We start from the raw sequence: 23,376 nt of genomic DNA on the forward strand, positions 1-23,376 counted from the left end.
AAACAAATATTTAAATCTGATTCGTGGATGTACAATGATTTTTTTTCATACCACAGTGGACAGCATACCACGTAGCCTGTCAGTGCAGGAATATTGGAAATAGACAAAATTAATGTACAAAAGCACAAAATCAGAGACAGATTGTAAATATTGGTGTTTCATACTTACAGACATTGCTAGGATAACAGTTTTTGCATTTGCATACATTTTTCTTAAGAATTTGGAGGTTGAAAATAACATGTCTGTCATTATTTAGTGACTGTAGTCCTTGGTTTTCTAGAAAATCGCAAATTGTTTGAAGAATAGACCAAAAATATTAGGAAAACATCAGAGACATTCTGTGAAATCAAGTGCAGTTAAGAACTATGGTGGAGATTCCAAGGGATGAACGGCAGAATACCAGAACCAGAGCAAACAACAGAACATTTCTAGCATATTATACTAGGTGGGAACTGTGAAAGGCTAAATTCAAATGTAAAAGTACTTTATTCCATACATACTCTGTATATGAGGAATTAACATGCAAGAAGGAATGGATGCAACTCATTTGCCTTGTCAGTTAAAATGCGCTGTTTTTAAAATGGCAGATGCATGGAGAGTGGCAGGCATAGCATGTATTGCTTTGAAATGAGTGTAATTGTACTTAATATCAGATATGAAAGCACAATGCTTGGGCTACCAAACTAAATGCATAGTACAACATCTCAACCCAGTTTCACTGTCACCTTTCTTTTAAATAATTTTTTTTATAGGATAATGAAACTGTTATACAGATTTATGAGGCAAAGCCAAGCCTCACTTTAAAACATAGTGCTGGGGTCTGTGATACTTGAGTCTATACAACTCAATGTTTATGGGGATAAAAAATCTCATTTTATAGGATTTTCTCATTATCAAGAATATGATCTGCAAGCATCTAAAGGTAACTGAGTAGATACAATTGCTAAAATGATAGAGAAATAAAACTGGCAGTGAAGGATCTGACTAGCACACAAATTCAGAGATTAACTGAATAAACGTACAGAACTGTAAGAACTTATGGTAATAAAACAGAATATTAATAAGACTATGGCAGCCCAGGAGGCAAAGCATGATAACATATCTAATAAGAATAACCTTTTGACAAGAAAATGGGAAACTAGGAGGCAAAGCATGATAAAATACCTAATGGGATTAACTTTAACAAGAACAAAAATGTTGCAAGACAGCTGTGCCAGAAAAGTGTCTGTAAGATGCATGCGTGAGAAAGAATTGCCATTTGGATCCCGAAACACAGAGAATGAATAGCTGAACAAGTGGAGTTACATATACAAAGTCTGAGATGGCCATTTCTTGGAATATTCCCTTTCGTCTGAGGTATGGCCATCTTGTAGTTGGTATATGCAAGCTTAGGGGCTGGGGGTCTTGCCCCCACAGTGGGAGTACAGGTGGGTTTGCCATCCTGCAAAAAAGAAGTTTAAGGAAGAACAGCAATGTTTGAGTTTCGCTTTTCTCCTGGATTTTCAGTCTTTTATTTTCTGCATATCGGCACTCAGCATTTTGAGTGTCGAGATTTGAATACAGAGCCATATGAACAACAGATATTTATGCATGCCCAATAAAGAGTGATCCAAATCAACAAATCATTACAGTCTGCACATATGATTATGAAAACTGTGGCTGTAAAATAATGTTTAAAAGTAAATATTGATCTAAAAATAGTGAAGACCACCAAAGATGCAAATATCTTAATTTTGTTAGCAAAGCCCCATTGGCAGTTTTCAATATTATTACTCCAGATATAATAATATATTTTGCTCTAATCAATTAATGTCTGTACCCACTCCAATAATCACTAACGCTTTCTCTCCTTTATTTGATTCCTTCATAACGTTCTAGTCTCTCCAACTTCTCTTTCATCTCCTGACTCTCGTTTATTTCCTGTAGGAGGTTTTCTGTACAGGAATTAGTGCATTTATGTGAATCATTGGAAATTTAAATATCTTTAAATTGTTGGACAATATAAGATTTTAGCCAATGCAAAAGTTGAATAACCCAGTTTTGTGTATTTGTATAATATTTTCAATATCATATTTACATGTTTTGCTCTTCTGCACCTAAGTCACATCTGAAAATGTCCCACTGACCAGCCTACCCACCCACTTGTTCAAGAAAGACTAAATTAATAAATAAAATAAGAATAACATATTTTATCAGCGTGCTTCAATTTTATAGTTATAATGTTTTTTAAAGACCAAGATAATATGGTTTTAACACCAAAGCGGAATTATGCATTTCCTTTTAAATCACATTTGAAGGCATTAAATAACATTTCCTAAAACATATTTACCTTGCAGTCTATGGGATTAAATTTGTGGCATACAAGTCTGTTTTACTGTATTTCATTTATTTTCCACTTTCCAATAGAATTGTACTAATCTATCCTGCTCAGTGATTCTGTACATTTAACAAATTCATTTGGGAGGTAAAAAGCCCAGGTCCACTTACCTGCCCAAATAAAACAAAAAAGTAAAATAACCTTTATGTATGAGGTGGAATCATAACAAGAGCATAATGACCTGATTGGTCACAGATACTGGAAAACGTTAAAACTATAGGCATGCGTTTTCACGTATTAATTCAGTCACATGACACAGATAAATTCCATCCCTGATTCTACTGATTGTACACCTTTTATTGCAGTTCTTATTCACTATTTCTCATGAATGCAATGCCAGTCCTTAAACAAATGACTTTTAAAGTTCAATCAGTTGTAGTGCTCCCAGTAGATTTCAATAATAAAACTTACATACATATTAATATCCTCAGGAGATGAGGTACTTTTTACCTACTGCTATTTTTTCCAGCCATATGTCCATCATTATTTTTTGTACTCTTTTGACACTGCAAGTAGACATTTGTCAATGACAAATGATTACCATTTGTTTCTCTTATATGTGATTCCCCTGCTTTGGTTTGAATTGAGTTATATACAATGAGCCCTATTCCAAAAGACTTGTTCTCACAGAAAGTGACCACTTGCACTGAAAGTAGGTCTTTGGAATCTGGTCCCTGGTGTAAGCTAGTTTATGGATAGGCCTTAAACTGAAGTAAGTCACTTACAGTGAGAGCAGGTATTTTGGAATATGTCTCACTGACATTGAAATTAAGAATATGCTTCAGCACTTCCAATGCATAGCTGTTATAAATTCTCAGGTATATAAAAAAACATTAAAATGAAAATAGTCTAAAATGATTTGACGTATATTGAGATTTGAGGACAGTAGAAGTAGAAAGTTACCTCTCATATGTTACATGTTTTATATCAAATTGTATTATGAACAGTGGCAGTCACTTATAAGTGAACATTTTTCTACCATAGCCAATGGATCACAGAGGAAATACTCCTGTTCAGTGTCTCTTAAAAAATAGTGTGGAACTTTGCTTTAATGTTTTTTTAGTGCATTTCAATAATGCAATCACCTTCCAAAACACTGACAGTCGCAGACTAGTAATATGTGAATAACACCAGTGTCAATTCTTTAAGAAATATCTTTTAATAAGTATTGACAAAGAAGGAAAATTAATGAATATATCAAATACTAATGTATCTACTGCGATAGCACTCCTGTTTAAAGAAATGCACATTTCATTATTTCCTATATGGTTGCTTTTCTGTCATGAAAAATGAGGATCTCCCTATAAGTTGATTTGTCATGTAGTAGCTTGTTTTCAGATGTTTAAAAGTTGAAAGGTTAACTCAGTTATAGACCTGATAAATATATCTTCCTCAGTAAAATGTTAACAGTTGATATGAAGCTGTTTTACAGGAATTTTTTTTACACAATGAATAACACACCTCTCATTAATTATTGTTTGTTTCTTTCTGTTTTTTTCTTACAGACTGTCTATGATGAATGGTACATTACTTTGTACAATCTAGTCTACACCTCTCTGCCAGTGCTCGGTATGAGTCTTTTTGACCAGGTATGTCCCACAGTCTTGTACTTTACTTCACAGAGTGTCTCTCCCCCCCACCTCTCTCTCTCTCTCTCTCTATATATATATATATATATATATATATATATATATATATATATATATATATATATTGTTTTTCTTGCCTTGTGGAGAGCCTGTAAATACCTGTGTCGAGTTACCGATGAGCCTTAGCAGCAATGGCGCACTGTCAGTAGCAGCAGCACTGCCAACATTTATTCTTAAAGCAATACTCGTAAAGCATGCTGATGTTCAGACTTGGTACTGGTGTCCATGTTTCAATACAGCAACCAGGCAAGATTTCAGTACTTAAAGTAGACAAAATACTGATATGTACTATGCTCTGTGCTGCATTCAAGTATAAGGCAAAGGGTTTTGGCGTCTCCGACAGTGATGTTATTGTAGCTACAATGCCTTATAGGAATCTGAGTTACAGATAGTTATACTCCTTAGTGGCCTAGGTTGATCACCTGCATGAAGCCCAATGGATTAAATGCTCAGACCAGAATGGATAAAATATCATTCATAACTCTTATATCTACAAGGCATTCCTCCTACTATACTATTAAAAGTAATTTAATGTTTTATTCACCCCCCCCATGATGAAATTACTGAATATTGCAACTGATTGCTGCATGAGTGCAAAATATACTTATTTATGACTGATCAAAGAAATGGGATAGTTATGAAAGTGGACACATACTGCTACTTCTTAAATAAGACGCTACTCTATGCGTGCTTTTCTTCAGCTGAAATGCTTTAATGACAGATGTTGGCATAAAGGAAAACCATGCACAATTATACAGACTCGCATCCAATTTATTGAGTTATGGTTCATCCAACAATGATTAAAAGAACATACTAAAATGAAAGCAAATGCATCACGAAAAATTTTCCATGGGGACAGAAGCCTTGCACCCAAGCAGGGAACTCCTACTCCATTTTGATTTTTATAGCTACTCCACATTTCATTTTCTAGGCTCAACTGAACATGGTTCACTAAAAACAACTTGAATAGACAGTCTCATATCTCAGAGTTGTGCATAGGTGTTCCTGCCACCTTTTCAGGCTGAACATCTGTACGCCAAATCAATTCTTGCTGTGTACCCTTTGTAAATAAGGCATTTGTGTTTCCACACACAGCCTGCAAATGTGGAAACAGAATAGCATTTAACAGCTCCCCTTGCATTTCTGTTTGTGTCGTATTGTTAAAATTGTTTGACCTACCTGATAACTTCCACACAAGCTAGTGTCTTCAAGATCACATCAGCAGATAGAACATAAGTGTTCAAAAAATGTTCCGTTCCTTTATACCATATGTGCTATGGCTTATTAACTTTCAATTGAAGGAGGAAGCCTCGAATGACAAAACGTTGTTTTGAAGATGTTGGTTATTCTTTTTGCTGAACAGGCAAAGCCTTGTCAGCTTTGGAAGATCGACCAGGTTAAGTAGCCATGCTCTTCCCTTAACAAAGCCAAATTGGAATTGGACCAAAATCTGTAATTTGCCAATGTCCTTGTTTATCATTCCATGATAATTTGTTCCATGGCTTTGCATATTGGGATTCTTATACTGATGAGCTGTAGTTGAAGAGTGCATCAAGTGGTCCTAATAGATCTTGTTTTAGATTGTTCAGGAGGCAACCAGAGATGCTGTCAGGACCCATGGTGCCGGTGTTCTTGGCTTTAACAAGTGCTGCCAGCACCTTGTCCTTGCAAACAGCTGGGGATGATATGTTGGGTGGAATTTTATCTGGTGGAGCTTGGGGAGTGAAGTTTCAGCTGAATTTATTAGCGACTAGATTTTTTTTATGTCGCTCAGACTGGCAAAGGTGGTACCGTTCACCACCAGTTCAGCACACTGCTGTGTATTACCTTTAAGGTTCTGAACTTAGCTAAAGAAGAGCTTGTGATTGTCCTTAGCCAGCAAGGCTATCCTGACTTCAGAGTTGACCTTGTTGGACTTAATTAGACCTCTTAGTTTCTTGTTTAGTTGTATGAAAGAGCACTTGTCTTTCTGATTTTGGCGATAGGTTTTCTTCTTTTATTATATAACCTGTTTAGGTGAGAATTTCACCAGTGAGGTTTGTTTTCAGTGTTTGTTTATGGTTTAATTCTGGTAGGTATGGCAGCCTTTATGCAGCTATTCACATGTTTTTTTAGGGACTTGGTGAATAATTCTGTATAGGTAGCTGTTGTATCGAGCTTAGGGGAAGCCTTGAATTTTGACAAACTGTCACTTAATAGGATGTAGATTGCCTTAGAATAATTCCTAACTGTTACTGGTTCGGCTGGGTTTTCCAGGTTGATTTTTACTTTACAGGAGACAGCTTTGTGATCCAACCCTACTAGTGAGGACGTGACATGGGGGAGGGGGTGGGCAACACTCTCCCATGTTGTGGTGAGTATCATATCTAGTATGTTTGATCCTCTGGTTGGAGTATGCACTATCTGTTCCACAATGTTTCAGTTAATAAAGTCCAGGAAGTATTGTGCCTGTGAGTTTGACACAGTGTAAGTTTTGCAGTCTATAGAGGGGTAGTTAAAGTCACCCATGAATAGGGTATTTGGTTGTATGGTGTGCACTTCTATTAGTTTTTACGTAAGAGTCATGAGACTTTAGGGACATAGATGGTGACCTGTAGCAAGCCATGATAAGGTGAGGGACCTTATCTAAGTTGACTTGCATGTGCATGAGCTCCATGTTATCATCCTGTTTAACCAGCCTAGAGGTATGTGAATGCTAACATAGATCAAGACACATCTACCTTTGACCCCACTCTGTGCTGTTGTTGGTTTAAATGTCTAGAAGGCTATGTAGCCTTGCACTGCTGGTGTACTTTCTATGGGTTTAAACCAAGTCTCAGTCATGGCACAGATGTCTACATTCTCCAGAGTGAAGAGGGCTTGAAGGGTCTGTTTTTTGTTTGTTTGTTTGTTTGTTTGTTTGTTTATAGGTTCATAGGTTCATACTAGGCTATCTGCCCTAGGGCATTTATAAGCCTAGCCAGAGTGTGTTTGGCTTTCGCCACCCATTTTAAATTAATTTTGCTATGCCCTTTTTCGAGGTTAGTATACTGTGCCTCTGTCTAACAGTGATATGAAGTGATACAGTAAAAACTCACGATCTCCCATCCACTCATCAAGATTCCTCTTGAAGAGAGTCAATGAGGGACTCTGCCTAAACTGGACTGGGATTTTTTTCCAGAGTGAAGGGAGCCTCTGAGTTATGAACCTGTCCCTCCAGCATGTCCTATTTATTTCAGTGCTGAGGTTCAAGTCTCTTGAGCGCATAACTCGATGGGATTTGGATTTTCTGAGGTGCAGCATGTCCATTAATTCCGGGTTGGACATGGCTTTATACATCAGGCACAGATCGCCTTTGAGCAGGCGGTATGCCACTGAGTAGAGCTGGAGTTTCTTTAACCGGGCAGCATATGGCATCTGTATGAGCCCTTTGATCCTCTTGGTGAGGGACTTTTGGGGTCTTTCCAGTTGCTGCAGGTGTCTGGTAAGGTACATCCCAAAAGGGGCATTGTACTCAATTATGGGCCTGATGAGGGATGAGTAAAGAGACACAATGACCTCCCCTGATCTAAATGTGAATCTCTTCATGATTAGGTGGGCTATATAAAATGTTTTTCTAACCACTTTAGCCACGTGGTTGTCAAATGAGAGATTGCTATCAACTTGGATCCCCAGGTCCCTAATTACTTCTTCTGTACTTAATGGATTACCACCTATGTGGTAATTTGTGGGCACTTTGTTTGCCAAAGGGGATGAGTTTATCGGTTCTATATGGGGCCTTTTGGAGGATGCTTGTGTCGGCTGGAGAGTCGATTATGCCATCCAGTTTGCAGTCATCTGCGAACTTGGTCAGCCACAGTCCTTCTGTGTTGGCCTGTAGCTCAGAGAAATATATACCGAACAAGAGAGGTCCCAGGACTGAGCCTTGTGGGATGCCATTTGTAACTGGTTTGGAGTCTGACATGGCTCCAGCAATTCTAACCATGTGGGTTCTGTCCTTGAGCCAGTTTGCAACCCATCTAGTGACATAGGGGTTTATATTTAAGCTGGTGAGCTTATCTATAATGCCTGAGTGGGGTATTCTATTGAAGGCTTTTGCGAGGTCCAGGTAGGCTGTGTGGACCACCTTCCCCTCGCCAATGGCCTTGGTGACTGTTTCAAAGAAATCGACCAGGTTTAAGAGGCAGGATCTGCCCTTAACAAAGCCGAACTGAGTAGGATCCAGTGTTTGTAGGACCCCAATATCTTTATTTATGAGGTCCATGATGATCCTTTCCATAGCTTTGCAGACCAAGCTAGTCAGGCTTATGGGGCGATAGTTTCCAGGATCCGTTGAGGCACCACCTTTGTGGAGAGGGACCATTGTTGCTGTACGCCACTCTTTGGGTACATATCCTGTAGTAAGGCTGAGACTGAACAGTAGTTTTATGCTTGGGTTTAGCTCTTCCTGGAGTTCATGTAGGATGCAGCCCGGGACACCGTCTGGTCCCATTGATGCTGTGTTTTTTGCTTTGGAGAGGGCGGCTCTTACCTGAGCATTTGAGATGTCAGGAGGGCAGCACTCTGCTGGGATAGATATTTGCCCTTTTGGTGGTAGGGGTGAGAAGTTTGCGCTGAACCTGTCAGCTAGGATGTTGGCAATGTCTGTGGGTTCGCAGTATTTTTTGTCATTTTGGACTAATTCTGAGCATATCTGGGAATTCCCACCCAGGTTCCTAACATAACTAAAGAAAGCCTTGTGATTATCCTTAGTGTCCTGTGCAATTTTTCTCTTGAAGCTGGCCTTAGATGATTTTATGAGTGCCCGTAGTTTTTTGCTAATACTGATCAAAGATGCCTTCCCTTTTTGGGATTTTGCTCTATCATGTAGTAGCTTCCTCCTTCTATTGTATAGTTTGTTTATGGCTGGGGTCCACCAGACAGGACGTCTACCTTTGGAGGATTGGGTCTTGGTTTTATTTGGGATTGCATGATCCATGCATTCCTGAAGGTGTTCATAGAATGTGTTTATAAAGGATTCAGTGGTCTGGACCATATTTTCCACAGGCCCTGGGGCTTTGAAGGATTCCACCTAGGTTTTGAGGAGTGTGAAATTTGCTTTAGAGAAGTTTTTCACTGTGGTTTTCTGGGCAGGGGGTGGGGTTGGGATGTGAATATCCAGTGAGATTAGTTTATGGCCTGATCTTACCAGTGAGGGATACACTTCTGGTCTGGAGCATAGAGTCCCCATGTTGGTGATGATCAGGTCCAGTATGTTTTCCCCTCTTGTGGGAGTGGTAACAAGTTGTTCCATAGCATTTGAGTTTATAAATTCTAGGAACCTTTGGGCTAGGGTGTTGGAGCTAGAGTAATGCTCGCAGTCTATGTTTGGGTAGTTGAAGTCGCCCAATATAATGGTGTTTGGAGAGACCTTCATATTTTCCAGTGTTCTCAGGAAGGCCGAGTGGGGTTCCTGGGTTTGGGAGGGTGGTCTGTAGCAGGTTATAAACTGGAAGGCAGTTTTACCCACTGTTAGTTGCACATGGATATTCTCTGATGCTTCATGCTGTACCATCAACCTGGAGGTGTGGGTATCTTTGACGAATATTGATACTCCCCCTCCTTTTGTGGTTCGGTCCAAGTTTTGGGGCCGAAAAGCATGGTATGAGGTATAACCTGGTAGTGCTGGGGTGCTCTCAGGAGCCTTGAACCAGGTTTCTGTTACTGCACAGATATCAATGTTCTCCATGCTTGTTTTGTTTGTTTGTTTGTTTGTTTGTTTGTTTGTTTGTTTGTTTGTTTGTTTGTTTGTTTGTTTGTTTGTTTAGGCTCCTAGCATTTAGCAGTAAGGTTGCTTGGAGACTTATTCATTATGTTGGTAGTTTTGTCTTTTTGGCATTGCGAAAAAAAGGCTCTAAGGGGTTGGATAAAATTTTATCCAATATCCAAAAGCCTAAGGGACATTTGCAGCCTATCTCTGACAAAGAAACATAATCTGTTGACCAAGTCCTCCCATGCTAACAGATATTGGATCCCCCTGGAGTGACACCAGAAATTAAGAAAATTATTAAAATCAGTCATGTTATGTTTGCATGGGGGCATTATCCTTGGTGAAGGTAGAATGCCGCTCAGTGCAAGGTTTGTACCTGTCTGTGACACATATTCCAAGATATCCATTATGTCTCTTTTTATATAGTCCAATGTGGACTATGATTGAATCCTATTGGTACCTGGTATGAAGTGACTTCAGTGAATATGAGATATTGTGGATCCTGGCTCCAGATAGGCAACTAACTGTTATCTTCTCTTTGTCTAACCTGGTGAGTTGGGCATCGGTATATGTGTGTCATATCGGTATATGTGAGTCTCCAATGACAAGAGTATTAGGTAAAATATATGCTTGCCTTATCGGTTTTGCTCTTGATGGACCACTAGGTGTAGGCTTATGTGAGATGTTTGTTGTTGCTTTTAGTGTGTGCTTTAGTGATTTCTGAGAAGCAGTGTTGCTGTTAGGTGGCTTTGGAAGTCTTTGAGATTTGTACAGGTTTCTCTTAAACACCGCAGTATAAGGCAATCTGTGTTTGTGGTGAGTGGTGTGTGTGAGGGATGGTAATGTGGGTATTCCTGACAGCCTCATTTTTATGTGACATTTTTGCCTGCAAGAAAGTTTTACTTTTATATCTTTCACTTACTGTGTTATTTTCCTTAATAACTGATTGACTGTCTGAGGATATACATTGCCTTAGGATGCCCAAATCTATCAAGATGGCCACAGAGACATTTGGAAATTACATATCCATGTTGTCCAGTCCTGTAATATGGTGGGCTGTTTAGGATTAAGGATTGAGTTTCAACAGGGGTCTCCTAGGGTAGTTTCTTGGGTTAATGGCAAAATGCTGTATAGTGCTAAGATATGGTAATGCTATTCGATATGCAGACTAGTTTCTGGGGTTAAGGGTAAGAAGTTATATACTGCCAGGATATGGTAGTTGTATTCCATGTGCAAGCTAGCTGCTCTATATTTAATTCTGCACAAAGATAGACTGTTTAACAAGTTTCAGACCTAATCCTAACTTTTTGGGAAACTTTACTGTCTAGGCATTTGCTACTGTACAGGGCACTGCTAACTTGCTTGATTTATAGCAGAGAAAAAAATCTTAAAAACTTACTCCTGTGCTCTCTAGCCAATAAACAGCCACACTTTGAACTCCCTGGAGTGATTCCCAACTCAGAGAGACCAAAGTAAATGCATTCTGCCCTAAGATGGATGATCCTAGAATTCCTTAATGTAAAAGCCCTGCACAAGCAGCTCTCAAGCGCAGATTAAACAACAAACTGCCAAACAACTAAATCCCTGGCTGATTGGCCCTTCTGCAAAGCAATTTGGAGGCAAACAGAACTTTAAAAGCCAACAAACAGAGAAATTACTATTTTTGCAGTAATATTAAGTAAATTATTAAAAAAAAATGTTTAAAAACAGTAGAGATCGCTATAAAGCACGTACAAGTGCAGCAAATCAGAAGAATATTCTTATCTTAGCTTGGATGGCTCAGATGCAGTGGAAACATTGGAGATCATTACAGAGTTCGCTTAAGTGAATGCAGAGCCTTGCACACTTGTCTGATTTGTAGTACAGACAAAAGTCTTGAAAACTGATTCCTATGCCGTCCAGCCAATAAACAACCACACACTGACCCTTTGCATGATTCCCGTCTCAGAGAGACCAGATAAAACACCTTCTGCCACAAGACAGGTGATCCTGGAATGTAAAATCCCAGCAAAACCAGCTCTCAAGTGCAGCTCAAACAACAAACAACTACTGAACAACCACATCCCCGGGTAATTCACCCTTCTGCAAGGTGAGTTGGAGGCAAACAAATAAATGATTATTTTTTCCACAAAAGGCTGGTGAAGCAGCATGATGCACCAGAGCTTCTTCATGTCCAAATAACCATCAGAAAGGTCCCATACCATATATTAGCTAGCTATAGAACTACCTCTATGACAAAAGAAAGCCACAATGCCTGTCTACATGAACTAGAAACTCTCAGTATTAAACCCAGTACCATTTTCCTAGGTAATCTAAACTCCCCAACTATAGACTGGAAAATGTATACCACCACTAGTGCACAAGCACAGAGATTCTTGGGCTTTGTCAATGCAAATGCCCTGGAACAATTAGTCAGATTACCCACTGGGGGAATAACATCTTGGATCATGTCCTTACCAATATGAGCGCACAAGAAAGTACTTTCACAAGAAAAACTGTCAGAAGCTTCAAATAAAAAATTGTGTTCATTAATACAACAGATCAATGAAAAACAGTATATAGACCAAGAAACCTTGTGCATTTGGAAAATGAAGCGACTGAGGAAGTGCAAAAATTTCAAGAACAAAATTTAGAGAGGTTTGAAGGGTATAAAAAAGAAATATGGACGTGGGAAAGAGAGAGATCTGATACGGTACAATATTTATGCAAAGGAGAAAGCCAAATTAATCAACATAAAAAAGGCAGCCCAAAGATATTTGAAGAGAAATATAGGCAAAGGCATCCAGATATGGAAAATTTTATAATAAACAAAAGATCGTCGCCTAACAGTAAGACGTCCTGTTCGATTCTCTGCTAGAGCGTCTTCTGTGTGGAGACAAGCATGAATGAGCGTACCTTCATTGAAGGTTGTGCATCAGAGCTGGCAACTCGGCATGTAAAAATCTACTGCCAATCATTAGCGGACCGGAGTTCCGCTGTGGCGACCCCTAACTGGGAAAAGCTGAAAGACACAACAACAAACAGGGAATGTAGAACAGAAGATTAGTCAAGTAGAAGTTAAAAAATAGAAGCTGAAGTTATGGAATATTTGCAAAGTGAATGATTCAGTGTAGAAAGTCTAACACAGGTTATATCCCAGCATGATGGAACAACTAGTCCCAAAGTAAGGAGAAACAAGAGGAGCAGGAGACTTCTGAATAAGAAAAATGGACATGGGAAAGAAAAGAGATTTAATATGGTGCGATATTTATGCAAAGGAGAAAGCAAAACTAATTAATGCAAAAAGAGCAGCACCAAAGATTTTTCAAGAGAAATACAAGCAAAGACATCTGGATATGGAAAATTTTACAGTATAAAAAATAAGAAAACAAACAGGAAAAGCAGAAAAGAGGATCAGTAATGGAGAAGTTAAAGAAATAGAAACTGAGGTTATGGATTACCTGCAAAGTGAAGGATTAAGTGTAGAAATTTTAACCCAGATAACAACACAACAGGATACTGCAATTGACAGCCAAATTAAGGAGAAACCAGTGGAGCAGGAAGCATCTAATCAGTTGGACATATGAAGATACTTTGGAGCCTCCCATATGAAACCAGTACAAATGTTCAGTTGGAGCTATACAGCAAGGGAAAAAGCAAGAAACTGTGGCAACTCTGACACAGTCAATGCCATGGAGTGATAGGACAGTGGGTTTCCATATGAAAGAGCAATGGATGACACAGGGTGAAACTGAAGAGAATGTGATATAGGAAGAAGCTCTGAAACTTTCTATAGAATGCCTGCAGGAAATGGCAAACAAAGACATGCCACTCAGTTTAGAAGAAAATGATCTAAGCGAAGAGTTACTTGATTTAATAGAGATGGATAGACATATTAAGATCAACAAAAGAAATAGACTGCAGAAGGTCAATACCTAAAAAGTTAGAAGTTTGATAAAAAAAATGAACACAGTAATTAGGACTGTCCACAGAGATTCATGGGATATAACATAAGTAAATAGGATACATTGCTGTGCAGCCAAATTAATAACAGATAAAGTCCCACCACAAGAATACAGGGTAGTAAGGGAAAGGATGGGGAGAAATTAAATATCATCATGGAAGTATCGAATAGAGAAAACTGTAACACAGTTAAGACAAGAAGTGTCACTGTTAGCAGAGTATAGATGAGGGAAGAGATAAAAAAAAAAAAAACTCAAAAAGATAGACATGATAAAAGCAATGCGCAGTATTATAACAGATCAGGATTTATCATGCACTGTCGCAAATAATAAACTAAAAATATCAGCGTAGGCAGAAAAACTTAGAAGATACACAGATAAATGTAAAGGAAAAGTCCAAAATAAGCAATTTATTGATGACCCAAAAAGTTTTATAGAGAACTGGGAAACAAGGTAAAAGGAATCGAATGACCACCAGAAAAAGAAGAAATAGATGCATTTTGGAGAAGTATTTATGAAGATCCTATGAAACATAACAAAGATGTGAAATGGATAGAAGAAGTAAAACAAAGAATAAAAAGTTCAAATGTACAGATATGAAATGGCATGAAGTAATGGCCAGAGTGATTGAAACAAAGTTAAGAAAAGCCTCTAACTGGAAAACCCCAGGACCAGATGCAGTACCTAACATCTGGGCGAAAGTATTAACATCTTTGCATGAAGATTTAGCCATGAGTACGAGCTATTTTTATACTCACCCCGAACAGACAACTGCCTTTCTAACAACAGGAAAAACAATGCTCCTACTTAAGACTGAACCTGCAAGCTACCCTAAAAATTATAGACCAATAACTTGCCTTATGATGACGTATAAACTATACACTGGAATTGATGTTGCCAGATTTATAGTCATTTAGAAGAAAACTCAATTATGGCAATAGAACAAAAGGGTAATAAAAGAAAGTCATATGGAGCAAAGGATAATTTGTTGTTAAATATAGTCATAGTGGAAAACTGGATAGACTACAAAAAAGCATGTGACAGGATCCCACATTCATGGATAAAAGAGTGCTTAAAAATGTATAAGATATACTCTACTCTGATAAACTACATCACAGCGACCATGAAACAGTGGCAAACCACTTTTCAGTTAAGCCATGATAAAGGGCAAATTATTATTCAAGGGATAAAAATCCAAAGGGGGATATTCCAGGGTGACTCTTTGTCACCGTTGCTCTTTTGCTTTGCCCTTAACCCATTAAGCTGCCTGCTTAACATATCAGGTCATGGCTATAATTTGGCTCCCAAAAACCAACAAAGTGTTGTCATCTTCTCTTTTTTGATTATTTAAAACTATATAGCTCATCAGATGAACTGAAAGCACAACTGCAAGTAGTCGAAACTTTTTCAGATCTTGATAAATGTGCAAAAGTAACCTTTAAAGCAGGAAAGCTGCAGCACCAAGAAAACATCAGTTTGGTACAATAATGTGATATAAAAGAAAATGAGCAAGAGAGAGTGTATAAATATTTGGGACATGGTGAGGGATCAACAATAAAACATGAACAATGCGAATAAAACTCAGTAAGGAATATTTTAGAAGACTTAAATTAATCCTGAAAACAGCACTGACATCTAGGAACAAAGTTCAAGCTATAAACCAATTTGCTCTTCCTGTCCTACTTACAATTTTGGAGTGATTACTGGCCCCAAAAGCTGCTAGACAGATTAGACAGGAAAACAAGAAGGATGCTTCATGCTCACCAAATGATTTATAAAAAATCAGTGCATACCAAGATTATATAGTCCTCGTTCCAAAGGAAGTGTGGGCCTCCTTCATATTGATTACATGTTTAGATCTGCAGTTGTGGAATTGTATACACATCTGCTGAATTCACAGGACCTAAACACAGTGAAAGTTTTGAAACATGAGGAGGATAAATCTAAGATGACTTCCCTTCTTGGTCTAGCAGAAGCATATTGGCATCCAGTGAGAATGGAAATCAAAACAGAAGCAGATATAAATCAGGCAGCAACTGAATGTGCCAAAAAACAAAAGAAAAACATAACGTGAAGGATCAGAAGAGAAGGCAAGAAATGTGGAAAATGCATAAATATAGTTGCAAGTATAGAAAACTCCAGAACACCCTCATGTTGATCAGGATCAAACACAGAAATGGTTAAGGACAGGCAAATTCAAACCAAAAGATGAAAGGTTAATATTGGTGGCCCAAGACAGTGGACTACGTACATGTTAGTTTACAAAGTCCTTTGAACATGTGGAAGAAACAGACAAATGTAGGTTTTGTAAAACAGAATTGGAAATAGTTGCACACCTTGTTGCTGGTTGTGACATACTAATGGCAGAAGGACTGTATACTGAAAGGCATACAAATGTGGCAAGACTGTTGCACTGGGGGTTGTGAAAACATTATGGTACTGAAGTAGCTGAAAAACACTGGAAACATGAGCCAGAAAGCATCATAGAAAATTATGAAGTCTACATAACATGGGATCACCCACTACCAACAGTTCAAAAGACAGATGTGAGAAAACCAGATATAGTAGTCCATGAAAAGAAGGCAAAAGTAGCATTGATCATTGAAATTGTTACACCCAGTGACTACAGTGTCTTACATACAGAGAGACACAAAGTCATAAAATATCAAGATCTGCAGGCAGAAATGAGAGCAATGTGGAAGAAAGATACCCAGATAGCTCCATTAATAGTAGGAGCAACGGGTCTTATAAAAAAGAATCTATAATTGTATTTAGATATGTTACTGATACAGGTAACGCCATACAAATTGCAGAAGGAGTCATAACTAGACACATTGTGGGTGCTGCAAAGAGCACTTCTCTCTGACATCAAAGATTGAAACAATACTAATTTCATGAACTTTAAACATAGTTTGACTTAGGAATGGGGTCCATTCCCGTCATGGTATTAGAAACCCAAAAGGTTTGGAGAAATTAAAAAGAGTATATTGCAACATCCCTTTCATATTTTCAAATGCTTTAAAATGCTCAAAAACAGTAGTGATCACTTTGTAAAGCAAGTGTAAGCGTAGTAAATCAAGAAAATATTCTTATCTTAGCTTGGATTGCTCTGGACACAGCTGAAACTCTTGAAAAGTATTGGAGAGTTCTTAGTCTGACAGTTTGGGTTGTAGCTTTGCTCTTGAAGTGTTACTGGTGTGGATGCATGCAGCTTCCTTGACATTTTTGGTTTGTTTTGTTTTACTGTCTTACAAACTCAGGGGTCCTATATTATGATTGTCACTGCAAAATGTGGACTTAGCCCCTAGTTCATCGTGTGAACTGAACTTAGTCTTTATTTCCTTTCTTTATTTTCTTATTTATTTAGGTATTTATGTATGATGTGTGAGTAGGTAAATGGTGGGGGAGACAGGCATCGGCATGTTTATGTATGTACTTATGGTCGAGCTTAATATTTCTGTGTCACTGTCGACTTTCCATGTTTACTGCTTCATTCCATGCTCACCTATGTTTTCGATGTTCCAAAGCTGCCGACTCTTTGCCCGTTCAGCAAAGAGGATGCTCAACAGCAGCTTCAAAATGATGGTATGTCTACATGGTTTGCTGCTTCGACTGAAAATCAGGAAGCCATGTTCTGTATGTGCCACTTATTCTTACCTTATTTTTTTTTAAACAAGCATATCTCTTTAATAATAGTGTAATGTAAGTGCTTCTTACATGGCAGATTAATGGGGAATTATTTTATATATCTGACAGATTCGCATTATGATTTTGTATGCTACAAAGCTTAGCAAGTTTCTAAAGTGGTTTCTGTCAGATTTTCCTCGAGTACTTTTTTCAGGATCCAAACTGTCACTGTTTTTCCACACTGGTTTCAAGTTTTCACTTCTTTTCCTGAGTGTGCTTCTTTGGATTTTGTGTGGTTTCTACTACATTCTGGTGTTGCTAACACATGGTTACTGTGCATTGAATCTAAAAGTTGTGTAAATCCTCCAGTTATATTTTTGACATTCTCTTGGGCTTGAATGTTCATTCCTTCTTTGAGTCTCTCTTGTATTTCCTAACATTTTGTCCTTTGCTTGCAGGACGTTAATCTTGGCACTGTACTCTCTGCCCACTAACAACTAGCAGAATTTGCATTTTGAATAATGCTCTGATTAATGATATTGCCATCTCTGAGTGATAATAAATAAAAAAAAACACGTAGTCCTGAATACACTCACAGGTGTACCTGCTGCTGTTGGCTCCTATCATGAATTAAACAATTCTTGTAAAAAAAATAAATAAAAAGAACCAAGTCATTTAGTGTCACCAAGTGAAGGAACCTGGCAGAAGGTTATCTGCTGCATGCAGCATGAGGCTAATGCTTCCTTCATTGCTTTTCCATCTGTTTGTCATCTCTAGTACTTCTACACTGTCCAGTCTCACTGCTCATTTGACTAGCAGTACCTGTTTCGCAGCTTATCTCTTACTACATTTGGTTCAAACTTTACTTAGGAAAGAGTGCACTGTGGCAAGGATGCCAGTGCCGTGGCAGAGCATGCCACTGTTCCACTGTGGAACTAACACTGAGAATGCACCAAGGTTCACAAAAGAGCTGGCCACGAGGGGTGAATTGAAGTACCTCAAGGACAAGTCTTACTCGTTCATTACACAGGCAGGTTACATTTATAAAAATAAATAGGTAGGTAGCTTGTAAACAAAGAGACTGAAGACTGACCCATTGAATAACCCCTGCAGAACCAGCCACTTCATCTTCATTACTACATAGTAGTTGGTTCAAGCAGGAGGCATCATATAACACCAAAGCTGAAAAACATCTATGGGCATGTGAGAACTTAACAAAACAAAAGCATGGAAAAGAAAAACAGCTGAATAACTTAATCAGGCAAATACATTATTTTGACACACAAAGAAAACATGCATAAATTTGCATGGGCTCAGTTGGAGTTGTTTCAGTGCAGTACTGTCCCCTTATCTCCCTTCTGTGGAGTAAGATATCCTTACTTCTCACCCTGGAAGACACTGACCTCTATATAGAGAATGACAGATAGTTTAACATAGCAGGGAGTTCTCCATCTGTGAAGGGCTATAAACCTTCTACATGTTTAGACCTGCTACTGAGCAGCAGGGGAAAAAAATGTGAAGGTGTCTCACTCTACATCCAGCAGAGACGCACATCAAGGCTGGTAAGGCAGCATGACGCATTAGAGCTTCTTCACGTCCAAATAACCATCAGAAAGGTACTGTACCATATATTAGTTAGCTATAGAATTCTCTCTATGGCAAAAGAAAGCCACAATGCCTATCTACAGGAACTAGAATCACTCAGTATTAAACCCAATAGCATTTTCCTTGCTGATCTAAGTTATCAACTATAAACTGGGAAGCCCACACAACCACTAGTTGCACAAGCATAGGGATACCTGGACTTTTTCACTACAGAAGCCCTGAAACAATGTCACAGTACCCACTGGGAGTAACATCTTGGGTCTTGCCCTTTTCTAATATGGGAGCATATTGTAATATCCCATTTGTATCTTGTTAGGTCTGATTATAAAGCAGTTTCCTTTGAAATAAAACTGAAACTACATATCCCTTCCACCTAAGGTACCTTAAGAAATGTCTTTAAGACTAACTACCTACTCCTAAGTGATACATTAGCAAGCTTCATATCCCCACCAAACTCAGTTAACTCCAGTGAATATGTGTAAATGTACATCACCACACTATACCAGCATGTAAGCAGCTACATAGATGCATTATTGTATCATTTGTGAAGTCATCTACCCAACAGAATTACCAGACTTGCAATATGCGCCTAAGAGTTGACCCAGTTCAGGATTTGGGAACATATGTGGACAGTGACCCACTTTTGATCAACGTGTGTATTTTGTCATAAGAAAGTCCTTCTGTATTGCACAGTTTATAAACAAAGGCATTGTGTCTAGATCTAGGAATGTGATTGTCACCTTTTTACTCAGCCCTCATTAGACCAGTCATTGAATATAATGCTGCCTTTGGCATGTATCTTTCCAGACACATGCAACAACTGGAACACCCTCAAAGATGCCTTACTAATAGGATGCAAGGCCTAAACAACATGTCCAATATGGAACAACTCAAAGCCATGTCATTATATTCGGTAGCCTACAGACTGTTAAGAGGTGACCTGTGTCTGGCGTACAAGGCATCCTGCGACACATTACTGACAGAGTCACTGCACATCAGCAAGACAAATGTCATCAGAAATACTCAGTCTATAGTTCTAAACCTCCTCTGCAACATCAGCAGAACTGTTTGGAAGGACAGGTATATCTCACAGGGGATACCACTGCTGTGGAGCAGACTCCCCATCCACATAAGACAAAGTTCATCTCTGCCCATATTCAAGAGCAATTTAGATCTGTGGATGCAAAATAGAAAATGTACCCTTACCACTTCCCTCTCTCCCATACTACTGATGGTCAGAGGCAGCCCCTAAATGCTTTATCCTATGCATGCATCCCCTCAACTTATCTATGGTATGATCCCATTTACTCTAGTTATGAGTAATATATAATTATTGATCATGGGACAGGCAATGACAATCTATAATAAAATGTAATAGATTATTTTTAAGCTAAAAAAGAGAAATTGCCTGGACTTAAAATGGCACACAAGAGCAGCTAGCCTAGCATCTACCTATGTACCTATGTGATATTTGTTTAGATTCCTAGAACTTTTACATTCTGAGTGTGAAAAGTTTACTTCCTCTGTCTTTCAACTTTGGCACAGACTGAGAAAGATGTTACAAGATATCCTTCCTTTTTGTACATTTAACTACTTTTGAAATTAGAAGTAAGTGCTCTCTCTTCTAAGATTTTGACAAGCATCCTTCTCTGTCACCATTGATCTCTGTTCTGAAACATTTTCTATCCTGAGCAGAACAAAATATTTTGGTTTCCATAAGATATTTGTAATGTTTTACACATTCATTTTCAATAATACATGTATGGTTGCTTTCCTTTAATCAATTTTTTTTTCTTTGCATATTTATGCTTGGTTTAATATAAAGACTGTGCTTCCCAAGTCGCTTGTGTAAATAAGATTTGTTTTGTGTGTGTTCACCCAATTAAGGAATTGTAATATTTAAATATGTAAACTTTCAATAAAACATATACTCAAAACACTGCACAACAAATACATACATATTAATAAAAATGTATAAGGTATATAATCCTGAATCAATGTTAATATGGTGATAGTTTCTCTACAATAGCTATTTGTTGCAGAATGCTGACATCTAGTGGAGACAAAGTATTCCTTTATTTTTAAAGTTTCATCAGTGTCACATTTTGGTGCAGTTTAAAAAAAGCATTAAATAACCTTTTAGATGGGTGACTGTTTTATTTTCCAATAAAATTCCACACATAGCACTCCAATTTCTGACCAGTCCAGTTTGATTTATGATGAGTATTTCCAAAGCTTGATATTAGTCTTAGAGATTTCCTTTTTCTCATAGAGGAATTTCTTAACAATGCCTTTCTTAATGCAGTTGAAAAGTTGTACAATCTTGTTTTGAAATAATTTGTTAGTTTTGTCTCACATAAAAATAATGCATATACCTCTGCCAATATATGTCATCAAACAACTATTATTATTATGTATGAAGAAAATGGATATCTTTTTAAAAAAATAGTTGCACAGTCTATAATCATACATAAATTAAGGAAAAAGCATGTTACATTTACTAGTAAGTTGTTACGGGACTGCAAATATATAGTAAGTTGTCTGTTCGCATTTCACTGCATTTGTACACAAACAATGGAATGATTCTTTTGATATGCATTCTTATATGGACTTCTTGTGAAGCCTAGAGTCAAGTATTTGACAGTCTATAAATTATATAAGGCATAGGGGATGCCTATATTTCTTATTAACTTTAGTATGTAGTTCTTATTTTTTGTTGTAAATATTTTTAAATGTTATAGATATCCTCTATAAATCACTGTAATTTTATCTATACTGGAGCTTTTCTCCCCGGGCCTCTACTGTAAACGGATATATGTCCAGCTAGACTAGCCCAGTCAACAAATGTAAAATAAATAAATATATTCAGAATGAAAATACTTTGATTTTTTGATGCTTAATAATAACAAAAGTAAGAGTTAATAGATTCTAAATACCAAAAAACAAGCCAAAATCATCTTGCCATCATTTTAAAATAATAGTAATCATTTAAAAAAAAGCATAAAATGTCTATTCATGGACATTAATTTTGCAGAAGTTCTGTTTTATAAAACAGAACTTTAGTCTCTGAAGACCATTTATAGATAAGGGTATATATAGGGAAATAAGGCTATCCAGTAGTTGTGCCTGGTAACAGAATGTGAAGTTGATTTTTAAATGAGATAAACACATTTGTAAGAACTACATCACTTATAGGGAGATTTTATTAATAACTACAATAGCTATTTAAGTGAATAATAATTTGATATGGTCCCTTCTTGAAGATTCCAGCTCACCGTTATGTGTGGTATTATGCAGTGCAGAGTAGTAAATGCAGTAAAATCTGTAGTGTGTAATACGTCATCACTTGTAAGTACATAGTCATAGCAACTTTAGCAACTAAATATCTTTATTTATAATTAGGCAGACCCAATATCCCTGGTAACTGAAAAAAATAGATTTTATGCACACGGTGGTAAAAGTTCTAGTGGGTACGGTTAAACTGTCATTTTCTAGTACTGACAGTACAGTGCAGCATAAAGGAGATGCTCCATTCTAGAATGTGCTATCTTTGGGTTACACTTACGCTTAGGCTCCATTTGCCTAGGGTATTTGTAGCTCAGGGGATGTAAGAGATTCCATGGCACTTATTAAGAAGTATAGTGGAAGATACCTGGTGGTTTTAAACAATTTCTTCTATTCAGTGGAAATACCAGTTTGGGTCTTCCCTGAAAAGAGGCAGCTGGCCTAGTAACCCAGTCAACAAAGTGAAAACAAAATAAATTGGTGCTTAATATTTGAATATTGCTTAAACCATTTGCAAAAGACAGTGATCATATCTAGACGTGACCTCCTTTTGAGGATGATTTCTGTTTTTTTAACTGAAAACTTGTAGCTATGCTGTTTGGAAAATTAAAATAAAAACAGATCATTTTTGCTGTATGGTGGCAGAGACAGAGATACCCACAAAGTTCCTAGGTCTGACTATGTGCTTGCAGTTTACAGCTTGGAATCTAAATACATTTTCAAATAAAAAAAAACAATAACAATGATGATGGTGTGTCTGCCTATAGTTATCAATGTCTGAAAACATTTCAAGTGATGGATTTCAATTATGTTATTGTCTACTCTAAACAATTATATTTCTGTGCCTTTTACACACAGGCACACAAATTAAGAACTTAGGTTTTAATTTACTCATTTTGCTGCTAGATATCTGGATATTTACCACTTAGAAGGAGTTACAACTCAGTTTTAACATTTTCTTGTGTAACAACTTTCCTAATCCTATGGTCGATGAAACAGAAACATAGCTTATGTTTTCGGACTCTGTTTTATTTCCCAGGGGCTTTGGAATGTATTTTAATTAGATGAAGTAAAAAAAAAAGTTTTTTTGTGGCAGCAGAAAGTGATTTTGTTGAAAATAGTCTGGATCTGTCGATGTGGTTGTAAACATAGGTCAGGTTATGG

The 23,376-nt window shown here is 37.6% G+C and overlaps 1 protein-coding gene across 1 annotated transcript in view; it reads left to right on the plus strand.

Moving 5' to 3' along the window:
* Positions 1–23,376, plus strand: part of LOC122814860 (phospholipid-transporting ATPase ID-like) — a 2,026,011-nt gene that overhangs the window by 1,845,660 nt on the left and 156,975 nt on the right. The window contains exon 24 of the mRNA XM_044087143.1: positions 3,883–3,966. Within this exon, the coding sequence (XP_043943078.1) occupies positions 3,883–3,966 (84 nt within the window). The remainder of the gene's footprint in view (positions 1–3,882; positions 3,967–23,376) is intronic.

The sequence above is a fragment of the Protopterus annectens genome, chromosome 1.part1 (assembly GCF_019279795.1).
Source record: "Protopterus annectens isolate FY-2018-M chromosome 1.part1, PAN1.0, whole genome shotgun sequence".
Taxonomy (NCBI): domain Eukaryota; kingdom Metazoa; phylum Chordata; order Ceratodontiformes; family Protopteridae; genus Protopterus; species Protopterus annectens.